Source organism: Oratosquilla oratoria, chromosome 1 (assembly GCF_046742065.1).
Source record: "Oratosquilla oratoria isolate Oo_2021 chromosome 1, ASM4674206v1, whole genome shotgun sequence".
Classification (NCBI taxonomy): domain Eukaryota; kingdom Metazoa; phylum Arthropoda; class Malacostraca; order Stomatopoda; family Squillidae; genus Oratosquilla; species Oratosquilla oratoria.
The window spans coordinates 132717597-132739970 of NC_134777.1; the positions used below are offsets into that span (position 1 = coordinate 132717597).

The window sequence follows — 22374 nt, forward strand, 5'->3', positions numbered from 1 at the left end:
TCTCATATCTCAGCTCCTCATGGATGATGGGCCTTTCCTGCATCCACCAACTGCAGTTGGTGGACATTTGCCTAGAAAATTTAAAATCCACAAAGAGTTTCCCCTATAATGATCCTCTTGGTACATTTATGGATGTGGGTTATTACTCTTTAAATTTTGGCACTAATCACCTAGTTGCAGTATTTACAGGCTGTTTTTCTGTTTATAATTTTCTAAAATATCTACTTCCATTCAGCTGCCTTTTTTCTCCCACTATTAGCAGGCACTTTGATTTTCTTGCTGTGCTTTTCTGCTGCCAATGCTGTGGCCTGTGAATCTCTGATCCTTTCACTATCAATGGTTACTGAGTCAGCAGTAGTCAAGCCTGACCTGTTCATTTCCTGTACAGTACAATTTAGCACAGGCTTTGTCCAACCTGTATCAACATGATCTAAACAAGTGTCTGCCCTTCAGATAACACTTGAAACCTTTTGTTTCACTCTAGATTACTTTTCAATTGGTCATTTAAACTGGTTTACATATAAACATGTAGAATAAAGAAAAAATAAATGAATAAATAAAATTAAAGAAGTTAAAAAAACATTTTTTTTTTCAACCCTGTCTCCATATATGAAGTGTAAGAAATACAGTTGAAGTTAATAGAGATCTTGGGTTCAGTCTGGAGAATGAGTGCCAACCTCTCATGGCTGCACCTCCTGACCAAAGTGAGGAGGTTGACGAGTTTTGAAAATGGGAAACTTTACTCTGCATCTTACAGGATCACGACACATATACCTATTAATTATTGATCCCTCTTCACTCTTTCTTTCCATATACCGAAATCATCCCAGTATTGTATGTATATATATATATATACACACACATACATATGGACTGCATGCAGAAATTATCCATGTTCAGAGTGTACACTGTCATCACAAATCTATATATTTATCCTTTATGGCACAAATTGGTAAATATATCCCTTTAGTCCACATTTCTACTTCCTTGACAGCTTCACAGTAACACCTTTATAATTAGAAGGTGTAGATTTCAAGATAAGCATTGTTGGATCATGTGATTAAATAAAATCAGGAAAATATATAATATTCATGTTCATTTGTTGTTTTTCTTGTTGGACTGGTAGAATACAAATATCTATTTAAACAAAACAAAAATTGACTTTGGAGACCCTACCAGTAAAAAACATGAATTTGGTCTAATTTATATTCATGCATTAACATACATCGTACTGGAATATATTTATAGCTTGAAATGTAAAAATAGCACAGACTATTGGTAACATCACAATAATAATGAAGGCACATTTTGTCTTCAGCAGGTTACTACCAAAACTGAGCATTCCAACAGACGTAGATGTAATGGTTGACCTTTCTCAGATGGCCTGGACATGAGTCTTTTACGTCACTCTCAAAACAAAATGGAGCAGGATCAAAGGCAGCACTCAAAATGTCATAAAGAACATAATAGAATAGAAAACATCAACAAGGGATGATACAAATGTTAAAAAGAACTTGAGTCTCCCAAGATTTTACTTTAGGAGCTGACATTGTTTAAACTCTTCACATCATATACCAACACTTCTTGGCAAATTTTGTATTTGAATTCTTTGACACTGGGTACATTAGTCTGACTTTTGACCTTGATATGACTAGAAAGTTGGAATCTAGTTAATTAAGCATAGCAGATACATTTGGTGTGGATCTTGATTCACATAAGGGCAACACTTGCTCTTAGTGCTCCAGAGCATTTTTTTTTCTAGATTTAACAAAACATTTTAAGGTTATATTCAAAGAAACAAACAACTGTTACAGCAAAAATGATAAAAAAAATTGATGAGTGCAAAATGCTTTCCTTCAAACAGAGACCTACATGATTTATGAACTCAAACCAAAAACTTTGATAGCATTGAAGGTGGTTTGCAAGGCCACCTGTTCTGACTTCTTCTTCATATAAGCAGCAATCATCTCGATAGTAACAGGAAGGGAGCATGGTTCATTACGTTGAAAGGTGCAATACCGGTGAAGAAACGTCAATGATCTGAAAATTATTTAATCAAATTATTTCCATGTCATAGTGTCATCAATGATGTGTGAAAGATACCACATAAAGCAAAAAATAAATATAAAAAAACTGTTTCCTTTAAATATATAAACTAAAATACACATGTGCCTATCAATCAATCTGTTGCCCCAGGTTTCTCTTGCAAGAGATCCATGGGCTCACAAGTAACTGGCAATGACCACAGGACAGGTCTATAGGTCACTCTGGGAAGAAATATTGTGTTTATGTCTACGGATTGCAGACAGTCAGTAGCTGCTACCCTCCTCCCCTCCTTTTCCTGTTAGACAGTAACATAAAAATGAACCCACACTTAATACAACACAGTATTTCTTTCTAGAGAGATCTATGGGAAGGCCTGAAGGCTGTTGCTCATTATTATAGGGCTGCAGCCTTCCAGTTAGTGAAATTTGAGGAAAACTATATAATAATACATAAGACAATAAAGTAATATGTAAAATTGCTAGAGAAAAATTTATAGAATCTTACCGTTCTGTCAGTGCTTCCTTAACATAAGGAGGCAATTTTGATGCACGAGTATTCGGATACATGAAGGGTGCATCTGTCTCCACCATCAAGCGGTCTAATGGTACTACGCCATCCTCCAGGATCCTTCGCACACCATCCTCAGACTTGTCCTTCCACACATACCCTTCAAAGTACATACTATGAGAACATACAATTATTTTTCCACCACAATTCTGAGATGAACTGTTTAACAAAATCTGTTAAAGAATGCTACTAGTACAATAATTATGAGAGTCTTTAACATTATTCTGCAATTACATTCTGCAAAACCATTTTTATAAGCACCACTAGTATAATGATTATGACAGCCTTTGTTCAACACCATCCTGAGATGAGATGTTCTCCTATACTTATGAACACCACTATTACAATAATACCTATATGACATGGCTACATAACAAAAACACTGCCCACCACACCTGTTAGTCCAATATAACATCCCATGTTGAGGTAGGCAGTAGCTTGTGTGGAATCACCAGTAAAACAGTGGATGACTACTGTAGGCAGACGTTCTCTGTATCGCCCCAAAACCTCTAAAAGTGCTGTGTGAGCCTCCCGTTCGTGAACAAAGAGTGGTTTTTGGAGTTCACATGCTAAGGCAACCTAGGGTGACAAAGTGTGATGATAAGGAGTCACTTATTACAAAGAAAAATTTCAGTAAGAAAATGCTTTAACCTGATTGCTAAGGAGGTTTCCATCAGCTGAATAAAGTTATGTGGTGGTCAATACAAAAGATGACTATAATCATAAAACAAAACAAGTGGGTTATTTAAGATAAGCTAATGATAGCTTTTAATCTTCTTGTTGAAGAGGTTTCCTTCATTTGATAAAATTGTCTAGCAGCTAGAATAAACAACCAAATTAATAAAATGTAGATAAATGGTCAAAAGAAGTGAAAAAGACAAATGATGAGGGTATTACATTAAATGGTGGTTCTGTGATATGAAGTAAAATGAAATCAACTTTCCACTGTCTATTTTCACAACCAATAAGTACCCTCACTAAAGGTGCAACCCTTTGGACTGAGCCCAAGATCCCCTACTATCTTCAACTCAACAATGGCTCATGTATAGCCACTGCAGAACTGCAGCACCCCTATTTTCACTTGAATAACATTCGATACAATGAATCTTTTTTCTTTCATTCTTTCTTTATACTTGTACATTATATAATCCTTAATGTCAGTGCCCATCTCCAGTGATGCAGTGCTTAGCTTTTGTATTTACCTAGTTTTATTTTATGGGAAGGGGAGCTATGCTCATGGTGTTCCGCCTTTGTATCTCGCAGTATCTAGTTTGCTCTTAAGCTCATGAATGGTTTTTGCACACACTATTTTTTCGTCCAGTTTGTTCCAAGTGTCCGCCACTCTATGTGGAAAACTGTTTTTCTTCAGATCTCTTCTACATACATACATATACCAAGGCTTTTTCCCCCTTCCAAGGGAGGTAGCCAAAAAGGGAAAGGCATAAAAACACTCCCACCCATTTCATCCCTAAATACACTCCACACCCCTCCCACCCTTCCTCTCATCTGAGCACCTCCTGGATGACGGGTCATCCCTGCACCCTGCCACCGCCCCCCCTCCCCCCCCCCCCCATGGGTCAGAAAGCAGTGTCGCAAGGACAACATGTACATCCACAGCGAGGACCGCTTCATTCTAATCGGCGACCCCCCCTCTCCGTCCCCCTTTGCATATAAGGCGAGGACGGGGAGAAATCCCTTCGGGCTGCGTCAAAATTTACTCACACATACTACCCCACCCCCACTTCCCCGCCCATTCCTCCTCATGCAGTCACAACATCATCCATATACAACCATTCTCCACTCACCTCTGTCTTCCGTCCTCTCCCTTCCTTCCTCAACAGACATTCCCTCTTCCCCAAAGCCCCCTTCACCCCATCCAACCACCACATCCTAGGACGGCCCCTCATGTTCACTCCTTCCACATCTGCCTTCCATACCTCTTTTACTAGCCTTTCTTCACTCATTCTTTCCATGTGTCCAAACCATCCTAATATTCTTTTCATCAACCCTATCTCCCAAATCCTTTGTCACCCCTGTTCTCCTCCTCACCTCCTCATTTCTCACTCTATCTAGCCTAGTAACCCCCACCATACTACTCAGACACCTCATCTTCAAACACATTCAAACTCCTTCTCTCTTCTTCTCTTATGTTTCCACGTTTCTGCCCCATGACAGTGCTGTTGGCACAATCACTCCTTCATACAGTCTCCTCTTCCGCATCCATTCCCAAATGTCTATTCCTCATTACACTCTTTAAACCACCAAGGCATTTACTCGCTTCTCTCAATCTACATTCTACCTCCACCTTCACTCCACCTTTTCCTGCTACACTTGCACCCAAGTATCTAAAACTATCCACTTCCTCCAGTCGCTCTCCCTTAATGTTCACTTCCAGTCTACTGCCACTTTCACCCCTTGTACATCTCATCACCTTACTTTTACCCACATTTATCTTTAGCTTTCTTCTATCACATACTCTCCCAAACTCTGCCACCAGCTTCCTCAATCCCTCCTCTGACCCTGCCACAAGCACAGTGTCGTCCACAAACAACAGCTGGCTCACCTCCCACTTTTCTCCATTTTCTTTAACCATCTCCAATCCCTGACCCACTACCCTAGCATTCACCTCTCGCACCACCCCATCCATGTATAAGTTGAACAGCCAGGGCGACATAACGCATCCTTGACGAAGTCCCACCTTTACTTCAAACCACTCACTCCTCTCCATTTCTAATCCTAACACATGCTCTACTACTCTCATAAAAACTCTTGACAGCTCCCAAAAGCTTTCCTCCTATCCCATAAATCTGCATAACCTCCCACAGTGCCTTTCTGTCTACCCTATCATAAGCCTTTTCCAGATCCATGAAAGCCCAAAAAACATCCTTCCCCTTTCCTATAGCTTTCTCACATATCTGTCTTACCACAAAGATCTGATCTACACAACCTCTACCCGTCCTAAATCCACACTGTTCCTCACCAATTACTCCCTCTGTTCCTCTCCTAATCCTCTCAATTAAGATCCTCCCATAAGCCTTCCCTACTACACTCAACAGGCTAATCCCTCTGAAATTACTACATTCACACTTGTCCCCTTTTCCCTTGTAAAGAGGAACTATACAGGCACTACTCCAGTCCTCCGGTACTCTACCCTCTCTCCAGCAAACATTAAATAACCTCACCAACCAGATCTCTTCTATAACTTGGTTTTTTATTTTCTTTCCATGTCCTCTTGTCCCAGTTTAACAAGTTCTCTCTATTGAGTATTTCTGTGTCCTTCATGATTCTGTAGATGGTCAGTAGGTTGCCTCTCTCTCTTCTTTGCTCCAGAGTTGGTAACTCCAGTTTAGCCAGTCTCTCCTCATGTGACAAGTTTGCAAGTGCAGGGGGCATTTTTGTGGCTGCTCTCTAGATTCTTTCTATTTTCTTTATATTCTTTTTGGTACTGGGTGACCACAATGTCACCACATATTTTAGTCTAGGCTTTATCAGTGTGACCAATATTTCTTTAATCCTTTCTTCATCCAAATATGCATATGCCACTAATACTGATCTTAGCAAGTCATAGGATTCTACGACAATTTTGTTTATCTGTTTATCATAGGACAAGTCGTTTGAGATAATTACACCTAAATTTTTTTGAATCCCACTTTCTTTACCTCCTTAGTTCCAATCTTATATTGTCCTGATATTCTATTTTTACTTTTTGCCAAACTCCATTATGCTACACTTCTTAATATTGCAGTCCACTTCCCATTTCTGACTCCAGTTCCATACCTTATTCAGGTCTTCCTGTAGTGATTCCTAATCCTTTTCAGTTTTTACTTTCCTTAACAATTTAGCATCATCTGCAAAGAAGCTCATGTAATATTGCATATCATCATCCATGTCATTCACATAAATAGCAAACATTATTGGAGCCAATACAGATCCTTGCGGAACTCCACTGATCACCTCTTTTCAACCTGAATATTGGTACAATGTTAGCATTTTTCTAGTCTTTTGGTATTCTTCCTTCTTTAACTGGGCAATTTATTATGTTATGTATTTTGTCCATTAGCTCTTCTTTGCATTCTTTTAGAATCCAATTTGCACCTCTGCCCATTAGAATCTCATTTAATGAATGGCTTGTATCATCTAGCATTTTCATATGCTCATTCTCTTTCCAAGCGTTCGTTTTTGGGGGCACATAAGTCACCACAAACTTTCTACTTTTCATGTCTTTGTCTTTGACTTTTACCATGATCAGTTCTACATTACCTTTGCCCTCTGCAATTTTTGTCACATTCAAGTTTTTCTTGGCCAAGAACATGATTCCTCCTCCCTGTTTCTTGTCTCTATTTTTAACCCAGTAATTGTATAGTCCATGTCCAACATTGATGGGTGATATTAGTTTAGTCTCCACAATTCCCATTATGTCTGGTTTTTCTTCTACCAGGTAATCATTAAGTTCATTCAGTCCTGAAATTAATCCATCAATGTTAATTTAGGCCACTTTCAATTTTTTCCTTTCTCCATTTTTTTTTTCTGTCTTTGGTTCGCCCATTCTGATGTGCCATTTTCTCAGTCTCATGTCGATTACTCTCCAATAGAATTACTTGCTTTTGGTCTCTGTTCTCTTCACATTTTTTTCCTGAGCTTCATCTCTTAGTGTCTTCTCTTTTTCTAATTCCTCAATACTCATTTCTCTTTTTATCCATATCTTATTGTAATGTTCATTCCTTGACAACTTACCTACTTTTTCAAATATGCCTTCTACTACCATTTGTGATCTTAGTTTTATTTTTAGGGGTTGATTTCTTTCCTTAGAATAATGACCAATTCTATACACATTATTGTCATCCTTCCCTACATCCTGGGCTCCATCCTGAATTTCTTTTAGGATTGCTATTGCTTTTTCTCTCATGTTCCTCGCCAGACCATGGTTTTCTTTTAGTTCATATACCACGATACAATTTTTCATATTCACTGCATCTCTGACCCAATTTGCCTTTTCATTAATTACTTGGATAATTGTTTCTTTTGCATTTTCCTAAATTTGTTGTTGGACTATTTCTTTAAAGGCAATTTCTTTATTTCCTATGTTTTCCTTCAATTTCTTAATCTTTTGGATACTTTCCTCACCTAAGTTCTTTGTTTTTTTCAGTAATTTCTTGTATTTGTTAGTTACCTTTTTTTTTAAGTTGTTGCTATTGGTAATATAATTAATTTTCTTCTTTTCGTTTTCACTCTTCACCTCTCTTATATGATTTTTTATTTCCTTAATCTCGTTTCTTAGATCCAAGTTAGTTTTCTTTAGGTCAGAAATTTCAATGTTAGCTTGCTCTAAGCAGTCCATTAGTTCAACAATTTCCTTAATTTCATTCTCCCACCATATTCTATTTTTGCTCATTTCCCTCTCTATCTCTAAGATTTGACTTAAACTCCTCCTTTCGTACTTACTGAATCCTGAGAAAGCATCATCGTGGTATATCTGCATGGCTGCTGGGGTTTCACAATGATTGTTTATATCGTATTTTGCTGTGGTGCCACTAGGTGACTCTGCTGTCAAGTTGTCATTTGAGTCAGACTTTTGTTGTTTTCCTTCATTTTTTTTTCTAATTACGTCTTATTCCATTTAACTAGCACTGCAGAGATTTCATTTCGGACACCCACAATTTCTCCCCTCCCATTCAATACAAACCAGGTTTCCTTCTTTTGTTGTATATCCTCTTCTTTGGGGCACACCAGGTAGGGAAAGCACTGTCACTCACACAGTGCCAACCCTGTTGTGCAAGCATAAGGTAGTGTTATTTTTTTACTCAGCATGTGTCATATTAAAAAATGTGTACTATATTCTTGAATGTGATATACAGTACATATATATGTTTATGTATATGTACTTCTTTAATTCTTTCCTTATACTTGGACATTATTTATAATAATGTCCAAGTATAAAGAGAGAATTAAAGAAGTACATATACATAAACACATGTACTGTATATCACATCCAGGAGGTGCCAAGATAAGAGGGAGGGAAGAGGGTGGAGGGGGAGTGGAGTGTGATAGGGATGGAATGGGTGGGAGTGTTTTTTATTCCTTTGTTTTTTTTACCACCTCCCTTATAAGGGTGAAAAAAGCCTTTGGTATATGTATGTATGTATGTACTTGGATATTATATAATCTGTGCGAGTGGTCACTGGATGCAACTGTGGTGTAATCAGTAAGCATGCCCACCCAGCAGGTGGGAGATCCCAGGTTCAATTCCTCGGTGATGCTAGCTTTGCAGTGACAATCCTTATTCAACATAATCCTTAGGTTTAATATCAGCAACACCCTGACTAATTTTAGCTACAAGCCTCCACTGCTTCAACTATTACCTCCCCTCCACACACACACACTTTTCACATAAGGAAAGCTGACAGCCAATTGCTCCCTTTCTCCTAGTTAACAGGTAACATATGCACAAGCCCACAATAATGAAATCCAACAGTCCAAAGTTTCTTCCCAGAGGCATCATTGTGCAGAACATGAGATGCTGCAGGGGAAGAAGTGGGACAATATCAGTGACCAGCAGGCGGCAGTCATGTTCATCAGACTCTTTTCAAACTCTACAACCTATCACCATGCCCTACTTAAAGGTGTAGCTCCAAGGGGGCAGTATATAGTCTCTGCAACAGGCCCAGAAACTCACTCTTTATCACCCTCTGGACTCCTGATCTTTGTTCAATGCCTTTAATTTTCTGTTTTTCCACAAATGTTTGCAGAAAACCTCTATAACCCCACTTGTTACTTGTAAAGAACATGTGAGAATCCATGCCAACAACATAAATGAATTTAAGATAAAGTTTGACCCATGAGCATAGCTTTGACCCCATATACCACAATAAGGTAAATATTTTAGATTTGAAGAAAGGAGGGGGTTAGTCACAATGCCTTGACCTTACATCCTTTCTTCTTAACCTCTTCCGATGAAGCCTGAGTATGAGTATATGAGGATGTTGGCATTGGTGTCCTGATTACATTTATTTTGTAGTTGTAGCTGAGTGACCCTTAAATTCTGTGAACTGGTTTGATCATGTTTTGTGTGTTTATTATTACTCAGAGTAAAAGACAACAAGTAAATCAGCAGTGATTTTAAAATGCAAGTATTGTCAGTGTTTCTGAAGAAAGTCAAGCATAAGTACACATGGGAGAGGGTGGTGGATGGAAGGGTGGTAGATAGAGCATTAATGGACTATGTAGTGGTAGATAGGAGTATAATAGGAAGAGTTAAGGATGTACATGTTCTAAGGGGAGAGAGTGGGGGAATATCTGATAATTTTTTGGTGGAAGGTAAGTTGAGAGTGGAGGATAAATGGAGAAAGAGGAAAAGGACAAAAGGTAGGGAAGTGCTTAGAGTGAACTCTTTAAATGAGAAGGAAAAGGCAGAATACAAGAAGCTGAGAGAGGAGTGGGAGTGAAGGATAGAGTAGAGCTAGGAGTGGAGGAGGAATGGGGATGGTTCAAGGAGGGAGTCACAAAGTGTGCAAAGATGGTGTGTGGAACAAGAAGAATGGGAAGAAATACAAGGAAGGGTAGTAAGTGGTGGGATGATGAAACGAAGAAGGTTGTAGAAGAGAAGAAGTGAGCCTTCACAGATTGGTTACAAAATAGGACAAGGGAGTCGTATGAGAGGTACAAAGAAAAGAAAAGAGAAGTAAAGCACAAGGTAAAGGAGGCAAAGAGGAGAGCAGATGTGAAATGGGGTAAGAGTATGACAGAAAATTTTGAAAGTAATAAAAAGATGTTTTGGAAAGAAATTATGAGAGGAAGAGGAGGCGAATCAAGTAGAGAAGAAAAGGTAAAAGGTGCAGATGGTGAGATGATAATGGAAGAGAAGGCAGTAAGGGGAAGATGGGCAGAGTATTTTAGGGAGTTGCTAAATGTGAAGGAGGATAGGGAGGGACAGATAGTTGCAGTGGGAAATGCTAAGAAAATTACAATGATGAATGAGGAAAATGGAGGAGAAATAAGGAAGGATGAAGTGAAGGCAGTTGTTAAGATGATGAGAGCAGGTAAGGCACCTGGTCTGGATGGATGCCATGCAGAATGTCTATAAAAAAAAAAAGGAGGTACAGTGATGGTGGACTGGCTGATGAGATTATTTAATGTTTGTTGGAGAGAGGGTAGAGTGCTGGAGGACTGGAGGAGTGCCTGTATAGTTCCACTCTACAAGAGAAAAGGGGACAAGTGTGAGTGTAGTAGTTTCAGAGGGATTAGCTTGTTAACCACTTCACTCTGGACTTAAATCTTGCGGGCAGCAGCCAATGCCAGCCGTACAACGTGTCGTAATAATACTCGCATCATAAAATATAGTCACCGCTTATATCGATCGTTCTCTCTTTCACCCGCGAATTTTGAAAACCACAGAGAATGGGATTCAAGGCACATTTGGGAGAATGTAAAAACACAGGGGCGACTACAATAAATATAATCAAGACGCCGATATGGCAGCGTCGCGAATCCACTTGCTCCTCATGACGCCTACGTAGGCGGCACCGTATAGAAGGGGTTAAGTGTAGTTGGGAAGGCTTATGGGAGGATCTTGATTGAGAGAATCAGGAGAGGAACAGAGTAATTGGTGAGGAACAGTGTGGATTTAGGACGAGTAGAGGTTGTGTAGATCAGATTTTTGTGGTAAGACAGATATGTGAGAAAGCTATAGGAAAGGGTAAGGATGTTTTTGGGGCTTTTATGGATCTGGAAAAGGCTTATGACAGGGTAGACAGGAAGGCACTGTGGGAGGTTTTGTAGATATATGGGACAGGAGGAAAGCTTTTAGGAACTGTCAGGAGTTTTTACGAGAGTAGTAGAGCATGTGTCAGGATTAGAAATGGAGAGAGGGAGTGGTTCGAGGTAAAGGTGGGACTTTGTCAGGGATGTGTTATGTCGCCCTGGCTGTTCAACTTATATATGGATGGAGTGGTGCAAGAGGTAAATGGAAGGGTGGTGGGTCAGGGATTGGAGATGTTTAAAGAAAATGGAGAAAAGTGGGAGGTGAGCCAGCTGTTACAAAGGATTACAAAGGCAAAGCATGCCGACAGGAGACCTTTTGATCCATATCTAGGTCGGATGCAAAAAAAAAAAAAAAAAAAAAAAAAAAAAAAAAAAAAAAAAAAAAAAAAAAAAAAAAAAAAAAAAAAAAAAAAAAAAAAAAAAAAAAAAATAAAATCATATTAATAATAAATTAAAACTATAACAATGTAAATAACAATTAAAATACATAAATAAATGCATTGGTATAGTTGAATAACAAACAAACAGGTAAATAGTAAATGATAATAAATTGACATATAACTAATAATAAATGAAAATCAGACAGACAAATTATAACAAAACAAAAACAAATAATATAACATAAATTATAATAATTACAGCATCTTACTTAGGTATTTATCTAAATGATTCTTAAAGCTTCGAACTGAACTACATTGCACTACCTGTGCAGGAAGTTTATTCCATTCATTAACTACACGGTTGGCAAAGTTGTTTCTACCTACTTCCAAATTGAATCTATTTCCGGACAGTTTGAGACCATTGTTTCTTGTCTGATTCTCATTCAATGTGAAAATTTTGTCACTTTTGATGTTGTCAATTCCCTTTAAAATCTTAAAGACCTGTATCAAGTCACCTCTGAGTCTACGCTTTTTTAGGGAAAACAGATTTATGTGCTTAAGTCGATTTTCGTATGATTTATTTTTGATATTTGGAATCAGTTTTGTGGCTCGCCGTTGTACCTTTTCCAGTCTGTCAATGTCTTTAATGAGATTCGGTGACCATACGGAAACAGCATATTCCAAATGTGGACGAACTAACGATTTATATAGCTTGTTAATGAGTGATGGACTTTTGAAATCAAAAGATCGCGCAATCAATCCCAGAATCTTATTTGCTTTCTCAGAGGCTGAAATACACTGCTTGGATGATTTGAGGTCGTTACTGATAATTACGCCGAGATCTTTTTCACTATCCACTTTTGTTAACGAATTTCCAAATAACTTGTAATCGTACTTACTGTTATTTTTACCTATGTGCATTACCTTGCATTTACTTGTGTTAAATTTCATTAGCCACTTTTCAGACCATTGCTGTAATTGATCTAAATCTTCTTGAATATCTAATTGGTTTGAGTGATCATTTGCCACTCCGCACAGTTTTGTATCATCAGCAAATTTGGAAACAGTAGATTTTAGTCCATTGTCTATATCATTTATATATACTATGAATAGAAGTGGCCCAAGAACGGAACCCTGAGGAACTCCACTTGCAACATTTTCCATCCAGAAGTTTTTCCATTTAAAACAACTCTCTGTTTTCGACCTTTCAACCAATTACTAGTCCAACCTAATAGGCTACCACTTATTCCATGCAAAGCTAATTTAGTAAGTAGTCTTTCGTGTGGGACGGTATCAAAAGCTTTTGCAAAGTCTAGATATATTAAATCTATATTGTTTCTTTTGTCATAATTCGAGATAACTGTGTTGTAGAATTCGAGTAAGTTAGTCACGCAAGAACGTTTCCGTCTGAAACCATGCTGGCTATCATTATCAAACAGTTGCTTTTTAAATGATATTCGATGTTGTTTGTGGATGACACTGCACTTGTAGCAGGATCAGAGGAGGGATTGAGGAAGTTGGTGACAGAGTTTGGGAGAGTGTGTGAAAGAAGAAAGTTTAAGATAAATGTGGGTAAAAGTAAGGTGATGAGATGTACAAGAGGAGAAAGTGGCAGAAGACTTGAAGTGAGGATTAAGGGAGAGTGACAGGAGGAAGTGGATAGTTTTAGATACTTGGGTGTGAATGTGGCAGGAAAGGGAGATGTGGAAGTGGAGGTATAATGTAGATTGAGAGAAGTGAGTAAATGCCTCGGTGGATTAAAAAGTGTAATGAGAAATAGACATTTGGGAATGGATGCTAAGAGGAGACTGTATGAAGGAGTGATTGTGCCAACAGCACAGTATGGGGCAAAAACATGGAACATAAGAGAGGAAGAGAGAAAGTTTGAATGCGTTTGAGATGAGGTGTCTGAGAAGTATGATGGGGGTTACTAGGCTAGAGTGAGAAATGAGGTGAGGAGGAGAACAGGGGTTGTAAGGGAGTTGGGAGATAGGGTGGATGGAAGAGTACTGGGATGCTTTGGACACATGGAAAGAATGAGTGAAGAAAGACTAGTAAAAGAGGTATGGAAGGCAGATGTGGAGGGAGTGAACATGTGGGGGCAACCTAGGATGAGATGGATGGATGGGGTGAAAGGGGCTTTGGGGAAGAGGGGAATGTCTGTTGAGGAAGGATGGGAGAGGACAGAAGACAAGGGTGATTGGAAAATGGTTGTATATGGATGATGTTGTGATGCATAAGGTGGAATGGTTGGGAGGATGGGGGGTGAGGTAGTATGTGTGAGAAAAATTTGACACAGCCCATAGGGGGTGGCAAGGGGGGGGGGCACTGATTTAATGAAGCGGCCAAACTGTGGATATGCTGTGTCTTGCAACACTGCTTCTGACCCAGGGCAGTGGACAAGATGCAGGGATGACCCATCATCCAGGAGGTGCCAAGATAAGAGGGAGGGTAGATGGTGGAGGGGAGTGGAGTGTATTGGGGATGGAATGGGTGGGAATGGTTTTTATGCCTTTGTTTTTTTGGCTACCTCCCTTGTAAAGGGGGAAAAAGCTTTTGGTATATCTATGTATGTACTGTGAAGCATCCTCGTACATCAGGTATCCCATGCTGCATGTGAGAAATTGACTCATATTACAGAGATTAAGCAGCACATGGAAACATGAGCCTTTATCCACTCCAAACTACCTCAGGTTTATCATTTCCCTATAAATTTAAGCTAATTCCTCTAATTCTGATATATCATAGTGAATGTTGCAAATATACATGAATAAATTTATATATACATGTATATAAATATAATTTAACATCTCAAAACGCTATTAACTAGCCCTATTTGTTTTCCAGCCTCTACATGTATGATAAAGAGAGACAGTACCCCATGAATCTAGCTCCTTTCCTGTACATTACAGTTAAATAAATAGGTAAATGCACCACTCAATAAAATCCATTCTCTCTTCTGTAGCATGTCAGCTCCCAAACCTTATGAACCAACCTGTTTTTCAAATGCCTCAATCTGTACATCTGGAGGTGAAAAGTTGCGATTGAAGTCAAGCCCACATTCTCCAATGGCCACCATCTCAGGGTTAGCTGCCAATTCACGTAATGCCTCTTCTGTTGTTTCATCCCATGATTTAGCCTCGTGAGGATGTACCCCTGCAATGGGGCATATAAGCATATTCAATCTGCTATATGGTTCTCCTCTTGGTTTTAGAGTACAAATGAACCTCAAGTATGTTTAGTACAAATCATGAAGATCAAGGTAAAATTCAAAGCTGCAATCATTATTATAACTACACTATACCTGCAGTAGCATATAATGTCCCTGGGAAAAGGCGAGTGAGTCGGAGGGCTTCCTTACTGCTATGCACTGTGATGCCAGTCACCATAATCTTCTGAACACCTGCAATATGAAGTAGCTATAAACAGGAATGAAAATGTATACAGAATACTAACAAGTACCCCAAAAAAGTAATATTTCTTCCCAAACTGCTGTGTTCAATAGAAAATACAAATACAAAATTAATTATATTAACATTATACTAAGTGAGAAAGAGAGAGAGAGAGTGTGTGTGTATTTACCTAGTTGTATTTTACGGGAAGGGGAGCTATTTTCGTGGTGTCCCATCTTCATATCTTGTTTTATCTAGACTGTTTTTTAATTCGCATATCGTTTTTGCACACACCACATTTTCATCTTCACTTGTTCCAAATGTCTATTATCCTATGGGGAAAGCTGTCTTTTTTATTTTCTTTCTGTGTCCTCTTGTATCTCTACTATCCCATTTTATTTGATCCTCTCTATCAATAATTTCTATGCCTTTCATAATTCTATCAATAGTTATCAAGTCTCCTCTCTCTCTTCTTTGCTCTAATGTCTGTAGCTTAAGTTTTGCCAGTCTCTCCTCATGATAGTTCTGAGAGTGTTGGTGCCAATTTCATAATTGCTCTTTGTATTCTTTCAAGTTTTGTTAAACATTTTTTTTTGTACTTGGTGACCACATCGTCACTCCATACTCCAATCTTGGTCTTATCAAGGTGACTAGTATTTTCTTCACCATTTCTTCGTCCAGGTATGTAAATTCCACTTTGTTCTTATTACGGTTTCTCCAAAAATTTTGTTTATATGTTTCCCAGGGGACATATTCATAACAATGACTCCCAGGTCCTTCTCATTTTCCACTTTTTTAATTTCTTCCTCTCCCAATTTATATGATCCCACTATTCTTTTTTTGCTTCTTCCAAATTCCATTATACTACACTTCTTAATATTGAATTCCATCTCCCACTTCTTACTCCATTCCCATGCTTTATTGAGATCACTCTGCAGTGACTCACAATCTTCTTCAGTGTTCACTTTTTTCAGCAGTTTTGTATCGTTCGCAAAGAAGCTCATATAATTTTCAATTCCTTTATCCATATCATTAATATATATAGGCCAAACATTATTGGGGCCAGTACTGTTCCTTGTGGAACTCCACTAATCACTTCATCCCAATTAGAATGTTTGTCTCTTATCACCACTCTCATTTTTCTTTCATGCAAGAAGTCTTCCATCCAATTCAGTAGTTTGCCCTGTATTCCTCCTGCAGTTTCTAATTTCTTTAGCAACTTCTTATGTGACACCTTATCAAAAGCTTTTTTCAGGTCTAGAAATGCACAATCAGCCCATCCATTTCTTCTTGTATATCTGTTAGTCTTGAACAGAAACACATCAAGTTTGTGACACATGATTGTCCTTGTCTAAATCCAAATTGCCTTGTATTTAGTACATTGTTTTTTTCCAAATGCCTTACCCATCTAATTTTGATAATTCTTTCACAAATTTTAGCTACCATACTTGTAAGAGAGACCGGTCTATAGTTAGTAGGGTCTTCCTTGTTTCCCCCTTTATATATTGGTACTATATTTGCTCTTTTCCAATCTTTTGGAACTTTTCCTTCTTTCAATGAACTGCTTATTAGACTGTACTTTGTTAGTTCGTTCCTGCATTCTCACAAAACCCAGTTTGCCATTTCATCTGGACCATGCAATTTTCTAACATCGAGATTACTCAAGTGATTCATTATTTCTTTCCTTGTTACTTCTCTTTCATAGGGGGGACTTTCTCCTCCCACTCGACATCTCTAAGTTGTATGTTCTCCCTCGTAAACACTGATTTAAAATGCTTGTTCATAATTTCTGCCATTTCTATTTCCTCTGTGTATTCAACTCCTTGTTGTAGTTTCACTAATTCTTGTTTGTTTTTCAGTTTGTCATTTACAAATCTATAAAATAGTTTTGGTTGATCTTTACATTTTTCTATGACATCCTTTTCATATTTTCTCTTTTCTTCTCTGTGCACTTTTACATATTGATTTCTATAACGAATATATATTTTCCATTTTTCAGATCTTTTGTCTTCCATTTTATCCAAGCTTTATCCCTTTTTTCTTTTAACTCCATACATCTTTTGTTGTATCAACATTTTACATATCCTTTTTCTTGTTTTTGTCTTGGAACATACTTTTCCACTGCTTCTTTATAAATTTTTGTCAATTTTTTCCATTTCTCTTCTAATGTTGTTTCCTCCTCGTGTATCCTTTCCCAATCTGTTTTTTTTTTTTTTTTTTTTAATCTCTTATCTTATATAAAAAAAAATTCTGTACATCAATCTTCCCTTTCTATATTGTTTGCTTTTTCCCATGTATTTTTCCTCATTTAGTTCCTGTTCAATCAATATGTGGTCACTTTTATTTAGTGGTGTTTTATATTCAATCTTGTCCACTATTTCAGGTTCTGATGTGATTAATTTACCACAAACTTCCTGCTCTTCTTGTCCCTGTCCTCTATTTCCATCATAATCATCTCCACTCTATTCTTTCCATATGTAACATTCCTCACATTTATATCCTTCTTAGTCAGGAACATAACTCCACCCCCTTGTTTTACTTCTCTGTTTCTAATCCAATAATTATATGCGCCATGTCCTACACTGTTGGGTGGTAATGGACCTTTCAATTTTGTCTCTACAATTCCCATTATGTCCGGTTCTTTTTCCTTCAGGTAATCATTCAGTTCATTCAAGCCTGTTATTAAGCCATCTATATTTGTGAAAGACACTTTTAATTTTCTGTTACCTCCATCCTGTTTTCTGTTTCCCTTCCATTTTTCTCTGCTATGAACCATTTCCTCACTTTCATATCCACTACTCTCCAATAGAATTTCTCTTTGACTCTGTTCTGTTCTCATTTTTTCCTTAGCTTCTATTCTTTTTGTTTTCTCTTCCTCTCCTCTTTATTCATCTCTCTTTTTATCCATACCTGTTTATACTGATCACTTTTTGCTAGTTTCCCTGTTTTTGATAAGACATTCTCTGCTGTCGTTTGTGACCTGAATTTAACCTTAATTGGTCTGGTCTTGTCTATATTGTATTTTCCCAATCTATTTATTAAATTTCTTTCCCTATTTCTTGTTCATCTTCTTGAACTATTTCTAATACCTTGTTTACTTTTTCCTTCTCCTTTACTCTTGTAGTCCTATTTGGATTATACTTCTCTTCCATTCCTAATATAATTCTACATTTTTTTTTTATCCGCTAAGTCTCTTACTATATTTTCCTTCTCTTTCCTGTTCTTAGTTTGTTCTTTTATCTGTTGGTTCACTATTGTTAGTTGGCTAAACCTAACCTCCCATGCTTCATTCATTTTTTTTTTCTTTTCTTTTTAGTTTCTCCTCTAGACTTACTAGTTGGGGGAGGTTGTCATCTCCTCCCTCATTAAATCCATAGAAGTAATTATCTTCTCTTTCCATTGAGCTGCTATTATCTATATTTCTACTTCTAATACCTCTGCTCACCTGTTCGACCTCATCTGTGTCATCTGCACACCTTTTGTTGACACCCCTTCTGACATCCAAGGTCCATTCTTCCCCTTCCTCACTTTCTTCCATTTTCCTCAATAATACCTCCCCTTCTCCATTTTCTTCACCTGCCCACTACACCACAAGCTTTCCCCTTCCCTACCAATACAACACAGGTACTCCCTTGTCACTGAAATCCACGAAAATTGCGTTTTTTTTTTCCGGTATTCCAATCTTCGCTGTCAATCCGACATGTATTTACCTAGTTGTATTTTACGGGAAGGGGAGCTATGCTCATGGTGTCCCGTCTTTATATCTCATTTTATCTAAACTATTTTTAAATTCATGTATTGTTTTTGCACACACTACTTTCTCATCTAACTTGTTTCAAATGTCTATTACCGTACTAAATATCTATCAAATCTCCTCTCTCTCTTCTTTGCTCTAGTGTCTGTAGCTCAAGTTTTGCTAGTCTCTCTTCATATGATAGTTTTGAGAGTGTTGGTGCCAGTTTTGTAATTGCTCTTTGTATTCTTTCAAGTTTTGTTATACATTTTTTTTATATTTGGTGACCACATCATTGCTGCATATTCCAATCTTGGTCTAATCAAAGTGATTAATATTTTATTCACCATTTCTTCATCCAGGTATGTAAATGCCACTTTGATTGTTCTCATTAAATTATAAGTTTCTCCAAAAATCTTGTTTATATGTTTCTCAGGTGACATATTATTCATAATAATGACTCCCAGGTCCTTCTCATTTTCTACTTTTTTTATTCCTTCTTCTCCCAATTTATATGATCCTACTATTCTTATTTTGCTTTTTCCAAATTCCACTATGCTACACTTTTTGGTATTGAACTCAATCTCCCACTTCCTACTCCATTCCCATACTTTATTGAGATCCCTCTGTAGTGGCTCACAATCTTCTTCTGTGTTCACTTTTTTTTTTTTGTGTATGTGTGTGGGTGAGAGGAATAATAATTAAGGGGGGCTAGATGCTCTGCATACCCATTATGATAAGTAAATATTCATTATTCTACATAACTTTGATATATATGAAAGAGGTAATCCAACTTCTACAGTTATTTGTCAATATAGTATAAACCTCAATCTAGTTCACTTCAGTAAATATAATAATTTCAACATTATACATCCTTGTCACATTTATGCAAAAAAAATATATATATATATATAAATTGTGATAATGTATGTTCAGAAAGCTACACATCTCTTTATAAGGAGAGGGTGGTCAAATCAAAACAGATACCCATTTGCCAAAATACTGATTTTTACTACCCCTCCTATCTTAGTACCTTGTGGATGATTACCCCCAACACACACACATACATTCAAGGACTTGCATAAAAAGGAGTGCTTTTAGTTGAAATTCAAGTATGGAGCAAAGTAATCTCATTTTTTTTTAAATATACTATGATTTGGAGAGAAAGCAAAATGAACAATGAACACAAGAACGATCAACCTTCTTAAAAAATCAGAAATTAGCTTAAAAGGGAAAAATGACAATTTGACAGATAGCATCTCAGTGCAATAAAAGGAAGACAATGCCAGGATCAAGTCAAATGAGGAAAAGATTAATAAATTGATGGAAATTCTTTAACCAACAGAAAGATGTGATTAACTTTGGAGAGATCATGGAGAAGGAGAAAATGAGAATACATGAGGTCCTCAGGCCCTGACAGATCTCTCTAGGAAGAAACTTTAGACTGTTGTGCCTTGTACCATTGTGGGACTGTTTCCATGTTACTGGCTGAAAATAGGAGGGGAATAGTTGTTAGCAGTTAGCTTTCCATGTGTGAAAAGGCATACGAATATAAGAATGGAGGAGACTGTGAGAGATCAAAAGGCCTAAACTAGGCAGTTCCATGTCTCTTACCACCTGTCATCCCTATCCATAAATTTATCTTAAGACTGTACAAAATACAGTTGTCAGCCTCTCAGGGCAGCACCTTCTGATGTGGTAGATTGCTTTTGAAAAAGGACAACTGAGCTGTCCATCATGCAGAACCACCACAGGTAACTTGCCCTTCATCACTCATGAACACTGTTAACACTAAGATATAAAAATAAATCTTTCTATACTACAACTTGGGCATAGAAAAAAAAAAAAAACACATTCCAACAGTTAGTAGAGAAAAACTAGGACTGTCATTGTCAAGAGTGTTACTTTTTTTTTTTTTTTTTGTAGTAGGTGTCTGAAGACATTGTCAAAAGCATTGTTTATATCTATAGGTACTGCAAGTTCTTTCTCATGGGGCTTTTTTTTTTTTTTTTTATTGAATCCTTCCAGTACTTGTTGTTTGATATTTGTTAACAGTGTGCTGGTAAAGTGGCCTTCCTTGAATACATGTTGATTGGGGGAGGCAGGTATTTCTGGCTTGATTCTTCCTGTTATCAAGCATATCAAAAGACTGTGGGAGAGACACATGGACTGCTGCAGAACATTAAACTGTTTTTTTACTATACAGTAAACCCTCATTATTAAAAGCCCCATTACAGCGATTTTCAGATTTATCTACCCCAATATGGTCTACTGGCTATCCATCTGATATATCAAAGATTGGTATATGCAGTGGAATTTTTTATCAGTGGTGGTGGGGGGAAGGGAGTAAGTAAGGGTGGGAGGGAAAGAATTAGTGGGTGGTGGTGAGCACAACAGAAACACCTCACACCAGCGGTGGCGACTCGATGCGACACAAAGTTCCTCAAATTGCCTTTAATAGGCAAAGCCAAAGTGAAATATTTACTAATTGAGTGAGCAGGGGGAAGCAATGCTGGTTCCAACTTTAGGATAGAGTCAGGAATGAAAAATAGTGAGTCACGATGTGATGACAGTGACACAAGTTGACACACTAGCTTTGCCTATCAAGCAATTGCTAGATTAAAATAACTTGCAAATTAAATAGATAGGAGGAAAACAAAGCTATCCAGGGTCACAGTAGAGCCAAAACTTAGCTGATTTCAAGTTATGGAAAGAGAAAAGAAAGGAAAATTGTGGTCTTTGTATTAGAAGTCGCTCATGATAAGATAAATTTGAATTTCCACTTTTATTTACATCACAAACCGCTGTCTTTCACTGCAATATCTACAATAATAAAGAATGATTTTGAAGGCTTCATACCTGAAAAAGTAAGTCCATTAGTAAAACAAATTAATATAGTACAGAAAATAAATTTGAAAAAGAAGAGAAGTCTCAAGTTGGATACTCTGTCATGGAATTAAGTGAAATTCTTACACAGTTGGAAATATTTAGACTTAATTTCCTCACATGAAGATATCTACACTAATAAAGAATGATTTTGAAGGCTTCATACCTGAAAAGGTAAGTCCATTAGTAAAACAAATTAATATAGTACAGAAAATAAATTTGAAAAAGAAGTGAAGTCTCAAGTTGGATACTCTGTCATGGAATTAAGTGAAATTCTTACAGAGTTGGAAATATTTAGACTTAATTTCCTCACATGAAGATAGATTACATGATCTGGAGAAAAAACTTGGGCAGGGAAAGGAAACAAACTTGGTTAAAAAAAATGAAAATTGATAAATTGAGAAGGGAGAATGAATCTGATGAGAGAAAAGAATCTAAACACCATGGAGGAAAGAGGATAGGCCAACAACAAATGAGGATAAGAGAAATAGAGTAACCTTTTAAGATCATGGAGCAACAGGAAAGAAACAACTTAGAAGGAATAATCAACATTATGAAAAAAAAAAAAAGAGAGTCTCTCGTCAGAGATGTTGTAAACAAGTCTAGGTGCATC

General features: G+C 37.4%; 1 protein-coding gene across 4 annotated transcripts in view; it reads right to left on the reverse strand.

Annotated features, from left to right (window-relative positions):
- Nucleotides 1-1077: 1077 nt before the first annotated feature.
- The window catches only part of LOC143027173 (3'-5' ssDNA/RNA exonuclease TatD), a 137535-nt gene continuing 116238 nt past the window's right edge, over nt 1078-22374 (reverse strand). For all 4 annotated transcript variants that reach the window (XM_076188279.1, XM_076188298.1, XM_076188309.1 and 1 more), the window contains 5 exons: nt 15055-15153; nt 14746-14906; nt 3009-3192; nt 2551-2713; nt 1078-2040 (listed from right to left, as the gene is read on the reverse strand). In XM_076188279.1, coding sequence (XP_076044394.1) covers nt 1878-2040; nt 2551-2713; nt 3009-3192; nt 14746-14906; nt 15055-15153 — 770 coding nt within the window. In that variant the 3' untranslated portion in view covers nt 1078-1877. The remainder of the gene's footprint in view (nt 2041-2550; nt 2714-3008; nt 3193-14745; nt 14907-15054; nt 15154-22374) is intronic.